The sequence below is a fragment of the Camelus dromedarius genome, chromosome 23 (assembly GCF_036321535.1).
Source record: "Camelus dromedarius isolate mCamDro1 chromosome 23, mCamDro1.pat, whole genome shotgun sequence".
NCBI classification, from domain to species: Eukaryota; Metazoa; Chordata; class Mammalia; order Artiodactyla; family Camelidae; genus Camelus; species Camelus dromedarius.
In genome coordinates, this window is record NC_087458.1 from 3,096,082 (window position 1) to 3,112,276 (window position 16,195).

Consider the following 16,195-nt stretch of genomic DNA (forward strand, 5'->3'; position numbering starts at 1 on the left):
AACAATTCCTTTAGATCAGCTTCTATTTCCTTCAGCATTATGAATCTTTCTTTTAAATAAATAATATTAAGCTTTGGGGCTGATAAGAAAGAATATACTTTAAAGACTGCCTTATCATAGCTTTAAAAAGTATAGTTTACCTATTGAAATAGATTTGGAAAGACATTTTCAACTATTTTCTTGCTCTCTGTATTTTCTAAACCTGAAAGTTTGTGTTATCAGAAGGTAATGGGGAGAGGATATAGCTCAAGTGGTAGAGCGCATGCTTAGCATGCAGGAGGTCCTGGGTTCAATCCCCAGCACCTCCATTAAAAAAAAAAAAAAAAAAAAGTAAGTAGACCTAGTTACCTCTCCCCTGCAAAAAAAAAAAAAAAAAAGAAAGAAACAGAAGGTAACCTAGGCTCTATTTGCCTACTCAAAGACAGAATGGTAGCTCTAACATTCAAATGCTTTCTTAAAAGAGATATAAAGAACAAAAGACCAATCCCTTCTATCAAGGAGATTAGTTTTATGAGGAGACAATCAATGCAAGAAACAGTAAAATTTAATAAAATAATTCGTTTAATCAACACATACTGAGAATATAAACAAATGCCAAAGTTTGTCTGAAGGAATCAGGGGAGGCTTTGAAACAGAGACTTAAAATATTATTCTGTTTGCTCAATAAAAAAGGAAATTATGGGTTAAAGATCATAATAATAGAATACAGCATGTATGGAGGTTGGAGGGATACAGAATGATGAGATAGGAAGGCTAAAACGAGAGCGTGGAAAACTTCAGACTATCATGAACTTTACCCTGTGGATTAGAAGCTCTCAACTTTTTTTCTCCACCGCACACATGAAGGATGAGAAACACCCATAATGGGCATACTGTGAACTACTCCAGAAATGAAACAATCTGAAGACCATATAAATCCCTAAGCCCCTCCTCCTACTCCTCATCCCCCATCCTTCCAGGTAGCAGTAACTCTGTCCCTTTCTCTCCCACTAAGAAAGTTTATCTGAAACCAAATGAGATTGTCTTTAGAAGGCTAACCGTAAATGTATTCTAATGTCTAAAATTAAAAAGGAAAAAGAATTACAAAATGTTATGATTTGTCACTATCACAGTGCCTGGCCCTCCTCTTTCTGTTCTCTTCCTCTCTTGCTCATTCTCATTGCTTTAAATATTCCTTATATGGAACAACTCCCAAATGGGTATCTCCAACCCAGGCCACTCTTCTGAACTCCAGTCTCATTTAACCTCATATGTATTCTCTCTGATGCACTTTCTCTCTCTTACACACACACACACACACACACACACACACACACACAACACACACACACACACACACACACACACCCCCATCAAGAGATGGCATACCAGATTTGCTCATACTGGAAACCCAGAAGTCATTCCTGACACCTCCCTCTCTGTTATCTTCCACATTCAACCATCAAATTCTGGCACTCCTACCTCGAACACATTTTTCAAACCTACTCCTTGCCCCACTGCCAAACTATCTTAACCCAAGCCAGCACTGGCTCTAGACGCTGAATAACTTCCCTCTTAGGTGTTGTCCTGCTTCTCCGCTAGCCTTTTCCTATCTGTTCTGCATACTGAAGTCAGAACAATCTTTTTTATAACATAAAATGGACCAAATCATTTCCCATGTTAAAACCTTTCAACTATTTCCAAAAACATTTAGAATAAAATCAAATTCTTCAACATGACTTACAAGGCCCCGATTCAGCTGGTCTCTGTTCAACTCCTATGAGGCTACCCTCTTGCTCCCTTAGTGAATTCCAGCCACAAGGGCCTTCTTTCAAGTCTTCTAACTCATCAAGCTCATCCCTGCCTCCAAGCTTCCATACATATTGCTCCTACAACTAAAACACTATTCCCCTAAGTTTCTGCATGACAAGAGACTTCTAATCCTTTAGGTCTCCATTCTAATGTCATGTCAGAAAGTCCCACTTTTATCACCCAGTCTGAACAGGTTTCCTCTTATTATTTTCTTCTACAGCTCCCTCTTGTTCCTTTGTAGCACTTATCACAATTTGTAATTGTCTGTTTGTTCAATGCCTTTTTAATGTCTGTCACCAGTCAGTAAGCTCTAAGTTTCATAATGGCAGGATCCAAGTCTGTTTTGTTTACCACAATATCCCTAGGACAGATAGGTATTCAATTATATATTTACTGAATAAACAAACATGAAATTACTTGCCACACACCTCACAACCAGGAGCCAAAGCCCCAGAACCAAATACAATCAGAGAAAGGGTAAAGTGAAAGTAGAGAACTAAAAGAGCTAGAAGCTAAAGAAGTTGTGGCTGCTCCTGGGATAGTGAAGCCTGAGATTTCAGAGGCAGAACTGTTCTGAATGATCACAAAGTCCAAGCAAGATAACAGCTTTGGGAGTAGCTGGCTAACGTGGAGCAGGGGTGAAGGTTAAAGATAGGGTCATCTACATTGATACTAAACTTCAAATGATGTTTAGAGTTGTGGTGGAGAGAAATAAATTTTAAAAGGCAGATATCAAACTGGGAAGACAAAAAAGACCTGAAGTAAGAAGCACACTGATTTAGAATAGAGAAATGTTCAAGTCTCCTCTTCACGGTCCCAGGCTTGGTTCCAGGAACCAGGCTGTCAGTCACCACAGCTCCTTCACGGAACAGGACACTTTAGAGATATAAACCAAATGATAGAAGTACTGTGGAGTTCTTCCTGTTGCTAGGTACTCCTTCCATTCTAGCACAAATGAATGTTTCTATTTTGATTAAAGGGAAGAGAACCAAAACTTTTTCCATGAACTTCCATGCTTTGTGAACTACCTTTTTTTTTTTTTTTTTAAACTGAGGTACTGGGAATTGAACCCAGGACCTTGCACATGCTAAGCACGCACTCTACCACTGAGCTATACCCACCTCCCCCTCTGTGAACTACTCTTGATAACAGTAGCTTATTTTAGAACAAACAAACCTCTCAGCCCTCTAATCAACATTACAGGAAACAGAATTTTTTAGAATCACAAGCTCATCATTCTCTAATTATCAAAATAAAAAATGCATAATTGTCTTTTACATACATCAGTAGTCTGATCTCAGAACAAAGGTCTGGTCTGAGAAAACCATTCCCTTATAAATCTGAAAACCCCAAAATAACATTCTGAAGGTATTATAGTTCCAGCTACACCAAGGGTGCCACCCCTTTACTCTAAAGACTCAAAAATTAAATCAATTGCTTCAAACTAATCTGGAGACAGGATGTTGAGTGAGAGTGGAGATGGATGAAGTAATACTGGCTATGAGTTGATAATTATTGAAGCTGGGTACATGTGAGTTTCTCATACTATTCTACTTTTTGTTTTTCCTTTCATTTGAGTGACTTTATGTAAAAAAAACAAATCAATAATTTAGAAGTTCTAAGTCTCCAAAAAAGATTACAGAAATTAACGGTTACAGGTAGTAAGAGTTTTAAGAAACATCTTCCATGTCCACATCCTCTTGTAATTTCTGTACCATTTTGTCTTCCAGCTGCTTTCCTTTGCCTGCAAGAGGGGCACAGATAAGACGGATGTTTTGCTTGACTTCTTTGATGTCCTAAACTTTCTGTAGTTCTTTATTTTTCTTCAACTTGTTCATTATAAATTTAGCTTGGCGTTTCGTTTGATCTCTTCAACTCTCTTCATTGCATCAGTAGTTTTACTCCATAGGTCTCGCTGGTATTTGACAGGTTCATTTCTATGTTTTTCTAATTCAAATGACTTATCCACTGTGAATTCTTCACCAGCTACTTTCCAGAACGCTTTAGTCCATCTGACCTTGACAGGATTACGCTTCTTTTTGAAGTTTTTGTGACATTTGGATTTACAGGATCTGAACACCTTGCAGTCATTGCAGATGAACATCACGTCACGGCCTGGGTAGATGGGCCCCGAACAGAAATAACGCTTCTCAATCCTCATGCTGAACATGCGTGGGTCCCTGCTAGCCGAACCTATTCTCTCTACTTTCGACATGTTTGAAATTTTCCATGAAGAAGTTTTTTTGTTTTAAGTTACATCAGTCTGAGAAACACAGGTCAGGAGAATGTTAACCAAACTATGTACTGAACTGTGATCCAAATTAAAAGTAGATTAGAAATCATCTATTACATTAGAAAATTACGGGGAAGGGGTACTTAGATTTATGAAGCACCTATGACGTGCCTGACACTGTTGCTATTCCTCTTAACCACTCTGTAAGGTGAAAATTGTTGCTTTTATTTCATAGATAAGAGTGTGAAGCAAGTTTTAAGTAAGAAGTTGCCTGCGGCAGATTTGATTTTCCAAAGATGGCCACAACAAAATCTCCCAACCCATGTGCTCTTCTGCCCTCCACTCCACCCTCTTTGAATCGGGGGCGGGGGGGCTGTAATTTCTTTACCTGTAAAATACTGGGTCAATTCCAGACAAAGCCCTTAACTTCATAACGGCTTCTGCTTAATGACTCTTAGAGCCTGAGCAACCACAAAAGTCTAGGCTATTCTGCTGGGCAGAGACCACGCAGCGGAGCACTGAGACATCAGACAAGGGCTGCACTGTAAGAGGGAAAAACTATCTTGAAGGTCCATCCCAACAGAGCCTTCAGATGGCTCCATCTCCATGTGTCTGAACGTAAACGCATGATCCCAAGTGAGAAGTGCCAGGCTGAACTCTGCAAACCCACAGAAACATGAAAAATAATAAAGTATTGTTTTAAGCCACTAAATTTTGAGGTGATTTTTTAAGGCAGTAACAGAAAACCAGAACATTGCCCAAGGGATGAAAAAGAGATTTGAATTTTGGTCTTTCTTGAATTCACAACTGTATATTCTTTTCGTTACACTATGTTGATTGAAAATAATTATCCTTTTAGACAAAGGAACAGAACTGTAATTTGCTGAGGACTGAATGGAAAAGTTTATGGTAAGGCCAAATGAGGCCTCGGAAAATCCAGCAGCCATTCAGCCGTCTCCCTCTCTTACAGGGGAGCGTGACCCTGATGAACACAGTCCAGAGTCCGAGACCTTCACTCTTACAAGCTCAGAAATCTAACTTAGCACCTAGAGAAGAACTGTCTCTTAGAGGAAGATTCACATAAAACCAAATTCAGAGGCCGTATATATAAAACTTAGAATGCCAAATTAATTGCAGTGAAAGAGTTATCAACTGACCCATATACTTTTTACTATTCAGCACAGTCTTTCTCAGTAAGTAAATCTACCTGATTTGGGGCAGGGGGCAGGTGGTGCAAAACCAAGGAAATATGAATTAGGTGTCTGTTACATGTCTGGCACTATGGATATCTCTCTCTGCTTAAATATTAATCCATCAAACTTTACACCCATCCCTCCCCCCAAATATTGTCAATGTATACAGTCCCTACAGTCACTAAGTCTTACAAAAAAAATTTTCATTAGGTCATTTCTATCACCCTATCTATAAAAGAGAACCATAACAAGCCTAAGTTACTTACCCAGAACCACTGAAACAGGGACCCAGTTGTTTCCATGAAACTAAGCTGCTTTCCCATAAGGTCTGAAATGTTTATTGTATACAACTCTAGTGAAGATACTCAGTAGCAGGTATACTTGAATAAACTGTTTCAGATGTTCTACTGCCTGTTTCATCTAAAAATACCCACAAGGAGAAACATTTTTCACTATTAACAGTCTGAATCAGAGACAACTCCCTAAGTACAGCTTAGTCCTGCCGCTTACCCAGGTAGAAGAACGGTACAGGAGGACATAAAGCAGTTGGAATACAAAAGAGAAAGGGAAAAGATAGTTTTAATGCATTTTGTTTTCCTTCTTATATTTCAAGGGGTTAATTATCACAAAATATGAAGTCTTGGTAGAACAATGACCTACAAGCCAGGAACTATTTATAATAAAGTCCCACACTGTGAAATCTACATACCCATGAACTTTAAGTGAATTTGTATCCAATATTTATTCAGAATATGAAATATCATATAAAGACCTACTATTTATTTCCTAATTCCACAGCTTTGCTCTTCTTCACTATCAACGTCGAAATCTAATCTAAAATAGAAGCCTACTTTCAATGTCGTTTGACAGAGTCAAAAATCTAAGATCACAATATTAAGTCAGTCACGTCCTATTGTTCACATTCTTTTTGAGTATCAGAGGCAAAACGGTTCAGAAACTCCTAATTAGAAGGATTATGAACACAAACTGTTTGAAACACATCATAGCTCCTAGGCTAGAACACACCACACCCTGAATTTCATACCAACTCACATCTCTAACATCAAAGATACCACTTTTTTCTTGGGACTTTTCACATATTCCCCTATTATCCCTTTTCAAGCCAGGTTACACTTTCCCCCTTTTCAAAAACATCAAATGAACTCCAAAAGAAAGAGAAAAGAGAATTTCTGAGTTCTGTTCCCAATTCCACCATTACTTTCGTGGTCTTTGGGAAGACCTGTTTCTCCGTCGGTAAAACTAGAGCACAAATGCTGTCCTCATTTACTTGTCTCCCCTAATTCTCCTTCGGGAAAACAAGAAGTCTCACACATTCAGTTCTTATTTTGAGGTTAAGTACTTAAGATTAGGATACTTAGAGAAGTTTGTTTTAAGTGCCTTACTTCCCTAAGTGTGATTTTATTAGAACATACACTTTGTACATGATTTCAGTGACTTTTAATCCCATGTTATTTTTCTTTCCCCATCAAGCATGCTTTTATTTCTGCACAACGCTTAGAATGTAGAGTTTAGAATATATATATATGCTGAATGAATGAATGTCGTCAGTTTATGTAAAAAGATAAAAACTTCCCCCAAACTATGATGTACACAACAGAGCGCTCTAAAGGAGAACTTTCAGGATCATTTACCATTTTATATCTATGCCACTGGGTTGTGCCCCTTCCTGCTGCCTTTAGTGTAAGCAAGCAAAGAACACTATAACTAAATCTTTTCTGGATATATTGACTTTTTCTCTGATAATTCTTGTAGTCTTTTTTTTTTCCTTAGAAAATGTGGCTGATTGTCCATCTGATCAAGCTTATATCAAGTAACACTTTGTCTTGTGACCTGATTTTCTGCCTTGTCACACAATGAGCTAAAGAAGGTTGGTTGAGTATACATTCCTGTTTGGAGTCCCTGATAATGTCAGTGTTTAGTCAGGGCCTGGAATGAAGGAACAGAATGATGAAGATTGTGAATGTTACTATTCTTAGGGAGTGAGACCATCATAATGGCAGTTTTATAGGCCTGGAACTGAATCACAGCTCTCCAAACAGTATTTAAATTGTATAGGTATCTTTGTTATAACAGTAAAACTATGGCTTAATGGGGGTTTTTTTGGTTTGTTTGTTTTAATTGATTTTCTTCCTGATTAACAGCCAGGGGAACAATTGCTTAATATTTCTTGAGTTCAGAGAATTAATTTATACTCAGGAACAGAAAACAGACATACTTCTGGAACCCTTTTATAGCACTAGAGTTGCAGGATAAGCTAGACCTATGTTACACTGCTAACCTTATTAAAACCCTTGGGAACTCTTGAATCTGCTCAGCTAATACTTACTGTACATTAAAACAGAATGCTGCTAGTGGGGAACAGTTCTCAGAGCTTTCAGAGAAGCTGTTCCAGATCATAATCCTCAACTTGGCTCGAATAAAATTTTCCACTTCTAAAAATAAGTAAATAAGTAAAAATGCTAGTATAATAGTAAAACAAGTCTCCCTAATTGAATCAGCACCTACACTTGGTACAGAATAATAAACCAACAATTTTTGTGATTAGTAAAATAATGCCGAAAAATTTAGGGAATTAAACACTTTCAGGATTCTTACTTGTTAATATTACTTCCAACCACTTTTTTAAACTAAAACATGCAAATTAAGAATAGCAGTGAAAGCTAATTTGCCTTTTACATGTTATTAAACAAAAAGTAAGCATACCGTTGCAAACAGTTTTCACACTATATCAGTAATCAAAATAACAGTAATTTTTTTCAAATCAATAGGCTTAAGGTACAAAATTTCCATTCCTCAACCTAACTTGTCTTAGCTAGGAACACTAATGCCTCTAAACATTCAGCAATGACCATATTACAAGATCAGAACCTAATAACTGGCTCTATAAAATAAAATCAATGACTCAACAGCTTAGTAAGTTTATTTGAGAACAAAGTACCTTTTAAATTACAGGAGATTCACTAGAAGCAGCTAAGTTCCACTCAACAAATTCAGCTACAAATGATAAGTAAGGGTGGTGAGGAAATGAGAAATGTAGAGCATATAGGAGGAACTGTCTAAAGGAAGAGTAAATCAAATCTGAAGGACAAAGACTGAATCTTGCCATATGTGAAAAGCTCTGTGCTAAAGTAGTAAATAATAAGCAAGAGTAAAGAAAAGTGAATGATAAAACAGGAAAATGTTTTCCTGTATGAGTAGAAGTCATTCTCAATGAGGACAATACAATCATCTACAGGACATTTTGGACATCTACTGAAGTGTTTTGGTTGTCACAGCCATTAAGAAATGCTACTAACATTTAATGGGCAGTGTCCATAAAAGCATAGGAAACTCTAGCACAAAGAAATGTTCCTATTCTTAAACTTCGTATGGATAGGTAAGTAGATAAAAAAAAAAAAATCTTCATAATTATCGGAGCTTAGGACCTAACTCCATTCTATATAAAAAGTCACATCTTTCTGCATAATTTTAATATGCACTATTGTCCAGAAAAACAACCACTGAATAAAGCAAGAGAAAATTATGTTATATTTGTACCTTTACCAAATATACTTTATTTGTTCACCATTCTGGTGGCTTGCCTCTCATGGTATTTAAATCACAAATACCCTTATACCAGTCTACTTGGGTAGCTGTTACGCCTATGTTTTGTGCCAATCTCTACTACATTATATATATCTTTCTGTTATGAACAACTGAGCATTTACACATTGAAATGTATATTATTTTGTCATGAGTTATTTTCTTTTTATTTATCCTTTTATCTTAAAGCTAGAGAATTACTTAGGGTTTTTTTTTTTAACGTATGTGTACAAAACTTATGTTACTATCTTTAATGAAATGAAATTCTTAGGTATTTCAAAATGTTTATTATAAAAAGAGGGCACTGGGTCTGACAGGTATGAGACCCACTGGACTAGAATGTCAGCATCATTGTAGGATACCCACAGGTACCCGCAGGTCTCAGTCAACCCAAAAAAGACAGGAAAGAACAGGATTAACTACAGGATTTTTTTTTCTTTCTTTTGAAAATGTAAGTTTTAAGCATGCTGAAAAGTAAATATAGTGAAAGCTTTATTGGAAGATGGTCCTCTAGGTTTAAAGTCTATTCCAATCTGCATAGCATCAAAGGGAGTGGCAAGGATATAAACATAGGATACCTTGTCTACTAAGAATTTAGTGACACTTGTTGAAATCGTCAAGGAGAAAGATTACCTACCTTAACAGATTTTCAAGGAAAACAAAACTGGCTTATTTTGGGAAAAAAGTCTGGACAATAGAAGAAAAGCATTTAAAATCATCAGAGCCACTTCTATTTGTTACATGCACATCTGGAGACCTCTAAGGAATTTTGAACTAACAACTGAACTTGAAAAAAGATTTTTAAAAAATCTTTCAGAATCTAACCCGAACTTCTGTATGTGAAACTTTAAGAACTATCTAGCCAGAAAGAGAAAGAAAAATACCACATGATGTCACTTACATGTGGAATCTAAAGAAAAGACACAAATGAACTTATTTACAAAACAGAAACAGACTCACGACATAGAAAACAAACTTATGGTTACCAGAGGGGTTAGGGAGTGGGGAGGGATAAACTGGGGGTTCGAGATTTGCAGATACTAACTAATATATATAAAATAGATAAACAACAAGGTTATACCATATAGCACAGGGAACTATATTCAATATCTTGTAGTAACATGGTGGAAAAGGATATGAAAATGAATATATGTATGCTCATGTATGATTGAAGCATTATGCTGTACACCAGAAATTGACACAACATTGTAAACTGACTAGACCTCAATAAAATATATATATAAAATAAAAAAGAACTATCAAAAATGTTTCTACTATGATAAAGACCTTATTTTTCTACAAATAAGAACTGCTCATTCCTACACCTTTCAATCAAAGATTACACAGTTCCGTTGCTCTGAATGCTCACTCAAGCTTCCGATAGGCACACCTCAGTATTATCTTATGGTGGGATACACTAAGGTAAACTGAGAGGGTCAGATGAGTCAACTCCAGCAACATGGAGAATCAGTATTAGAATACGGATTGACAACTTCAATTCACCCACTTGACCAAGAGCTTGAAGAAACTAAAAGTGTAAGCACAAAATCTCCTAAACTCATGAAAACTGTCAAGAGCTATAAGAGAAACACAGAAAGTAAAACTTGATTAATGCTAAGATGAGCTAAAGAAAAACTAAAAGTTAGACTTGTCTGCTTTCTACTTTGTTTTCAAACTAGAATTTCCAGATGTCTTACCAAGTTACATGTGGTGTTACTACCTCAATCAATTCCCAACTGACAAAAAAATTTGGACACTTTTAGAAGTTGCCCCACAGTGTGAAACGTGAGAGGAGTAATCCAATTCCTCTGGTCTCAGCAACCACAGGGAGGGAAAGTGACCCCAGCAGACACTGCTGTAATGGAACAGCAGCCACGTAACCACTATTCGGAAGAATCCCTTCAGTCCTCCCATTAGGAGTTTGGCTAAAATTATATGCTCTCAATTATCTTACTGAAAATTCTCAAAAGGATCCCAAAATTAGAAATCAAAGCTACACCAGAACAAAACCTGAAGCACCACTGACACAAGAAGACAATGACTATCCCTTTATCTTTCCACACCAGGTTCCTGAACCTCAGCACTCTAGACATTTTAGGCCCAATAACTATTTGCTGTGGGCGGCTGCTCTGTCCACAGTAGCAGGTCTAAAAAGCATCCCTGGCCTCTATCCACCAGATGCCAGAAACAGCTCTTCCCTTCCCCCTCGTTGTGACCATCAGAAATGCCTACAGACTGCCAAATGTCCTCCTAAGAAGCAAAACTGCTCCCAGTTGAGAACCACTGCTCTATACTATCTCCTTTATTGCTCAATATTAAGCTGTGGAGAGATGAAAAGAAGTTCGCATCCACAGGATTCTTAATCTCAGACCCCTTCTAATTTGACTACAGAGAATAAGAAACAATCCACATCTTCTTTTCTCTTCTAATAAAATGGCTATCTGAGAGACCTTAGCATCCTCTCCCTGAACATAAGTAAAGGTCATAAAAAACCAAGTAAACATAAAGAAACACAAAGTGTAAGCAACCAGCTGGTACTTCCCCCCACAAAATACAAGGAATTTCATCTGCAGTGAGTTTAAGATTTTTACTCTTCCTCATACTGAAAAAAAAAAAAAAAAATCCCATAGATTTCCCCAAGACATACATGTCTATTTATCAGTAGAATTTCAAGACCAGAACTAGCTTCTACACATATAAGAATACATATTTCTTACTTCTGGATCCTTGCAGGAAATACATTACTGACACTCTATGTTCAAACATGGTAGCACCTGCATTTTGTACCACTGAAGCCTTTTAGATAAAGATCTCATACCACTAAAGCCACTACTTTTTAAGTAAAACTAAAGGGTATTGAATTCATGGTATCATTCAAGAAAGTCAATAAATTACTGCTATATAACATCAAAAAGATGCTATATAATCAAGCAGACCTTTTAGTTAAGTCACCAACAACAGAATTTAAGAAATCTAGTAAGTAAAACCTTTAAAACCCGGCTCAAATCACTAAATTCCTTCCCCCAATTCAACAAACTACTAAAATTACTTAGACATGGCTCTGGGATCTTCTAAAAAATTATGCAACTTTAAAAAGCAAAGTCAGTGAGCTTAAGAGTTTTAGGAGTCACAGTCTTTAAGAAATCTACTTTTTAGCTACTCTCAGAGGATGGTTAGAAAGTCTTCCTGTATCAGAGTCATTACAAGTACAGCACAATGACAATGACTTATACAGCATCTGATGAAGACCCAAACTGGGTAACATTTCTTACTGATGAGGATGACATCTTATTAGATCAAAGGTGATACAATAAGGAGACCTAAGGGGGAGAGAAGCCTGCTTACTTCCTTCAGGCAGAGCCTCAGAGGTGAGCAATACACTGGCAGCCCTTAATTAGACTACTCTCCTGTCTGGATTTGGATACTCTGATCTCCCTAAAACACTTAAGAACCACCCTAATTTCATCAATACCAAAAGTAGTTTATTCTGCATGTGATTTATCTCACGTGTTTAATGACTACTGAATTTAATCTCTTAAGGTAATATTCCCTGACCTTGATTTAAAAGTCAGGGAGGGTGGTGTGGCAATGGAAAGACACCTTTACATTCCACGACATGGCCCTCCAGGGCACAACCCAGTCACCCCTCAGTGTAGCACAGTAACTCCACCAGTCTCGGCTTCACAGCGGCTCTCAACAGGATAGTCAGGTGAGGCAGAAGCTTCTGCTGTGTTTTGAAAATAGTTTTAAGTTACTTATATATTTCTTCTGTCATCTGGTGACCAAAAAATATACAATGCTATTTTACCTAATTATATATAAACTTGAAATCCTACAGTTTCAGACCATATAATCAAAATCTCTTATTTTAAAATCCAAGTTTAACACTTCCTAAATTTTACGAAAATTATTTTCACTATAAATAGGAAAACACTCTTAATAAGAAGAAATTCCTAAGTCAATATTCACTTCTAAAATGCAGACTCTTTTTGAAGCCTAATGATAACAGTATCACTGAATATATTTTTATTCTAAAATTCCCTCCACTATTTCCCCTCATCTCTTAGTTTCTTCTTTAAAAAAAAAAAAAAACTTTTATCTTCCTATCTGGGAGGATTGAAATCAAAAACACACAAAGCTAAGGTGGACAGATCAGGATTAGCCGTAAGGAGTGTTATTTCATCAAATCAAATTAATTCAGCCGAATGTGTCTTAACCTACATAGCATTAGACATACTCCAATCTCTCTCAAAAGTTATAACCAAAATTATTTTTTTAATACAGACATTAAAGCTAGCTGGGTCTGTGAATCTTTCTTAGTTAGGCTGACAAGAAAACCAATAGACAAACATCTAAGGGCAGCTTTCGGGATGAACACTAGGTAGGCTATTGCCTGCACACACTTACATATGTAAAATGAAATACTACAACCTAGAGACTGGGGAAAGGAGAAGAAATAAGAGTTGTAAAACCTTGCAGCCTAGTCCCAAGGAACATAATTATGGTTCAGTTTGGTAAATAAACTGGCAAGAGATGAGCCAGCTCTGCAGCAGTCCCTCCCACTGACCGGGTGAAGAAACCTGCCCAGCAATAGCTAACTAGAAGCTGCTGTAAAACTTAGCACCAGCCTCTGGTGTTCAGAGAGGACAACACTTATGGGTAAGGGAGTCAGCAAGAGAGTAAGCAGCCTCTTGAGGTACAACTTGACTCAAGACAAAGAAAAACTTTATTCCAGATCGCCTAGGTGTGGCTATCCTCAGAAAGACATCCAGGTTTCCTGCAACACGGATCCAGCTGAAGAAACAATGCATGCCTAATGTATGCTGAGTACTCATAGTGAGGGAATCTCAAGTTCACATAAAATATTATTTTTAAAAAAGCTTTTCAATGTTGTCCAATATACATGAAAATCATATTACTGACTAACCAGTGTTGAGTTGGTTTTTCAGCAGCAGAGAGAGATTTGTACTGAACCAGCCAGTTACCAACCTGGCCACTCCTACAACCAACATCTCAAGATGACAGTCTAGGGTTAAGGAAGTAGAGATGGCCTTGAAACAAGATGAAACTCACTGTCTCACCTACAAATCGAAACTACACTGACCTCACTGTACCTTCTAAGTATGCACAGCAACAGTGATTTACTAAATGTTTCTCCCATTTCCTCGGCTCACGCTTCCTTTCCTACCTCAGTCTATGCTATTCTCCTCAATCTGAATTCCACCTATCCTTCAAAACTCATTTTATATCAGAAAAAAAAATCATGTTAATCCCATCTCATCTGTCACTTCTTCCCCAACTTCACATCACCAAGCTGTGATACCTCCCTCTCTCTGAATTCTAAAGCATATACTATCCGTCCTCATTCACCTTAGTTGTGACTTTTTCCAACAAAACTGTAAGGTGCTTAAGGACGGGAACCACATATTCCTCAGTATCGCCTCTAGGACATTCAGCTGAGAACCTTGGGTGTCTGGAGGAAATATTCAGTTATATTTATTTGTGTTGGGCCTCAATTTACAAATCAGGCATGACAGATAATAAATCAGACTAAAAAGATCAATAACTTCTCCTCCAGACATCAAACAGGCTTAGAAAAAATACCTAGAAAGTCTTTCAAATTACCCCTTTTCAAGAGCATTTTGAAGTGAGGGCTCAAGGTGGTAAAAAGTAAAGATATAATAAGTTCTGGAAGGTTAGACTGTTTTCTCACTCCTAAAGCCAAATATTGAACAGCAACTTAAAGATCAGAAGATCTAAGGCCACACTGTTCAACAGGGCATCACATTCAACATGTCACTGGTCACACACATACTGGCTGAATTCCAGACTCCCACTCTGTGGTAAGAGAGAGTTCTGGAGGCTCTGATGTCTGCTGGCAAAAAACAAGGCACCTGCTTTTCTCAGCCCTGAAGCATGGCAAAAAGCACACAGACACACACACACACAGAGCCGAACCAGCAAGCGAAACTTAAAAGAGTATGTAGATGAAACTAGAACTATGAAGTTGGGGGCAAAAAGAGACGAAAGAAAATGCTGGAAAAGCACAACTTTTAGGTGAAAAGCCTAAAATAACCTTTAGGCACTTGTCACTGGACTCCATTTGTGTCTCTAGGGAATAAGATATACAGATCACACTTTAGTAGGCTCTCCCACAGATTGCCACTATAAACAGAGAGGTAAGTTGTGACACAGGAACCCTGTCTTAAGGCTGAACACAGATACTTCTAAGGAAAGGAACAACCATAACTAGTTCTAAAGATGGTTGGCCAAAGGCAGGATTAACATTCACCTGCGTGGGCCTCCCTGCAGTGGCTATAACTCAACCCCAAGCAGCCTCTGAGTTCGGGGTGCTGTAGCTGGCTAGCCTGCTGCAGAAGCACTTTTTTCACAGCCATAGATAGCACTGCCTCTCTAGGGGCTAACGCAGTCTGGCAGAAACTAGTGAAAATCAATTTTACGTCAGTCCCTAGCATTCTGTCCCAGATCTTTTTATTAAGTGAAGGAGGGTGGGGGGAGGGTAAGGCAGGTGGTGCTAAAGACACTGGCAGCATGACAACCAAAATAACCAAGTTGAAACAATCTGTTCTGCCTTCTTCCTAAAGCCATTTCCTTCAGGAGTGACAGGGAGCGCAGGCAGTCTGCAAGTCATTAGTACACTGCTGTTTTCACTTTCACAAGAACCCTGGAAACTCCTGAATAGCAAAATCTCCCTCTCCACCCCGGGTACCTTTAAACCCTCTCTTTGCACGCTTTCTTCCTCCTTCCCTAGAGACAACCGAATAAGGACAATCCTCCGCAATCCGCTATTTTGCTTCAATGAGGATGGGGGGTGGGGGAGGATCTGGTGAAAAGTGTAAAAGGAAATAGAGAAAGGTGAGAAGCAACAGCAGAAAGAGTATCGAGTGGGGGAAAGAGAGGTCATCGTGGGAAGGAGACAAGGTGAAGAAGGGTGCAAGAAAATGAGCGGAGGTGTCACAGGAGAACTTGCTAAGGAAGACCAAAAAAAAAGGAAGGGGGCAGATAGAGAGGGGAGAGAGGCAGGTGGAGCAACCGAGTGGGAAAACAGGCAGGGCGGGAGTTCCGGGGCCAGCGGCCGGACACCGCGGGCAGCAGGTTCTTGGCCGACCGAGGTCAGGGGAAGCGGGGCTGTGCGGGAAGCCGCAGACCCGTTCTGGGGCAGCGGGGCAAGGAAGCCACGCCGGCGCCCGAGCGCAGAGGACACGGGGGCTCTTACCGGTAGTTTGGGGCTGACCTCGCCCTTGCAAAAGTGGCAGAAAAACCGGTGCGCGGGGACCGCCGCCCCGGCTCCGGCCGCCGAGGCCTCCGCCATTTTTCTCTTCCGCCGCCGCCGTCCGAGGGGGCAGCCGGCCGG

General features: G+C 38.6%; 1 protein-coding gene and 1 pseudogene across 1 annotated transcript in view; both read right to left on the reverse strand.

The window, feature by feature from the left end:
- The window catches only part of RNF115 (ring finger protein 115), a 48,503-nt gene extending 32,314 nt beyond the window's left edge, over window positions 1-16,189 (reverse strand). The window contains exon 1 of the mRNA XM_010986309.3: window positions 16,058-16,189. Within this exon, the coding sequence (XP_010984611.2) occupies window positions 16,058-16,153 (96 nt within the window). The 5' untranslated portion in view covers window positions 16,154-16,189. The remainder of the gene's footprint in view (window positions 1-16,057) is intronic.
- On the reverse strand, window positions 2,861-7,810 carry LOC116148160 (probable ribosome biogenesis protein RLP24; annotated as a pseudogene).
- Window positions 16,190-16,195: the final 6 nt, after the last annotated feature.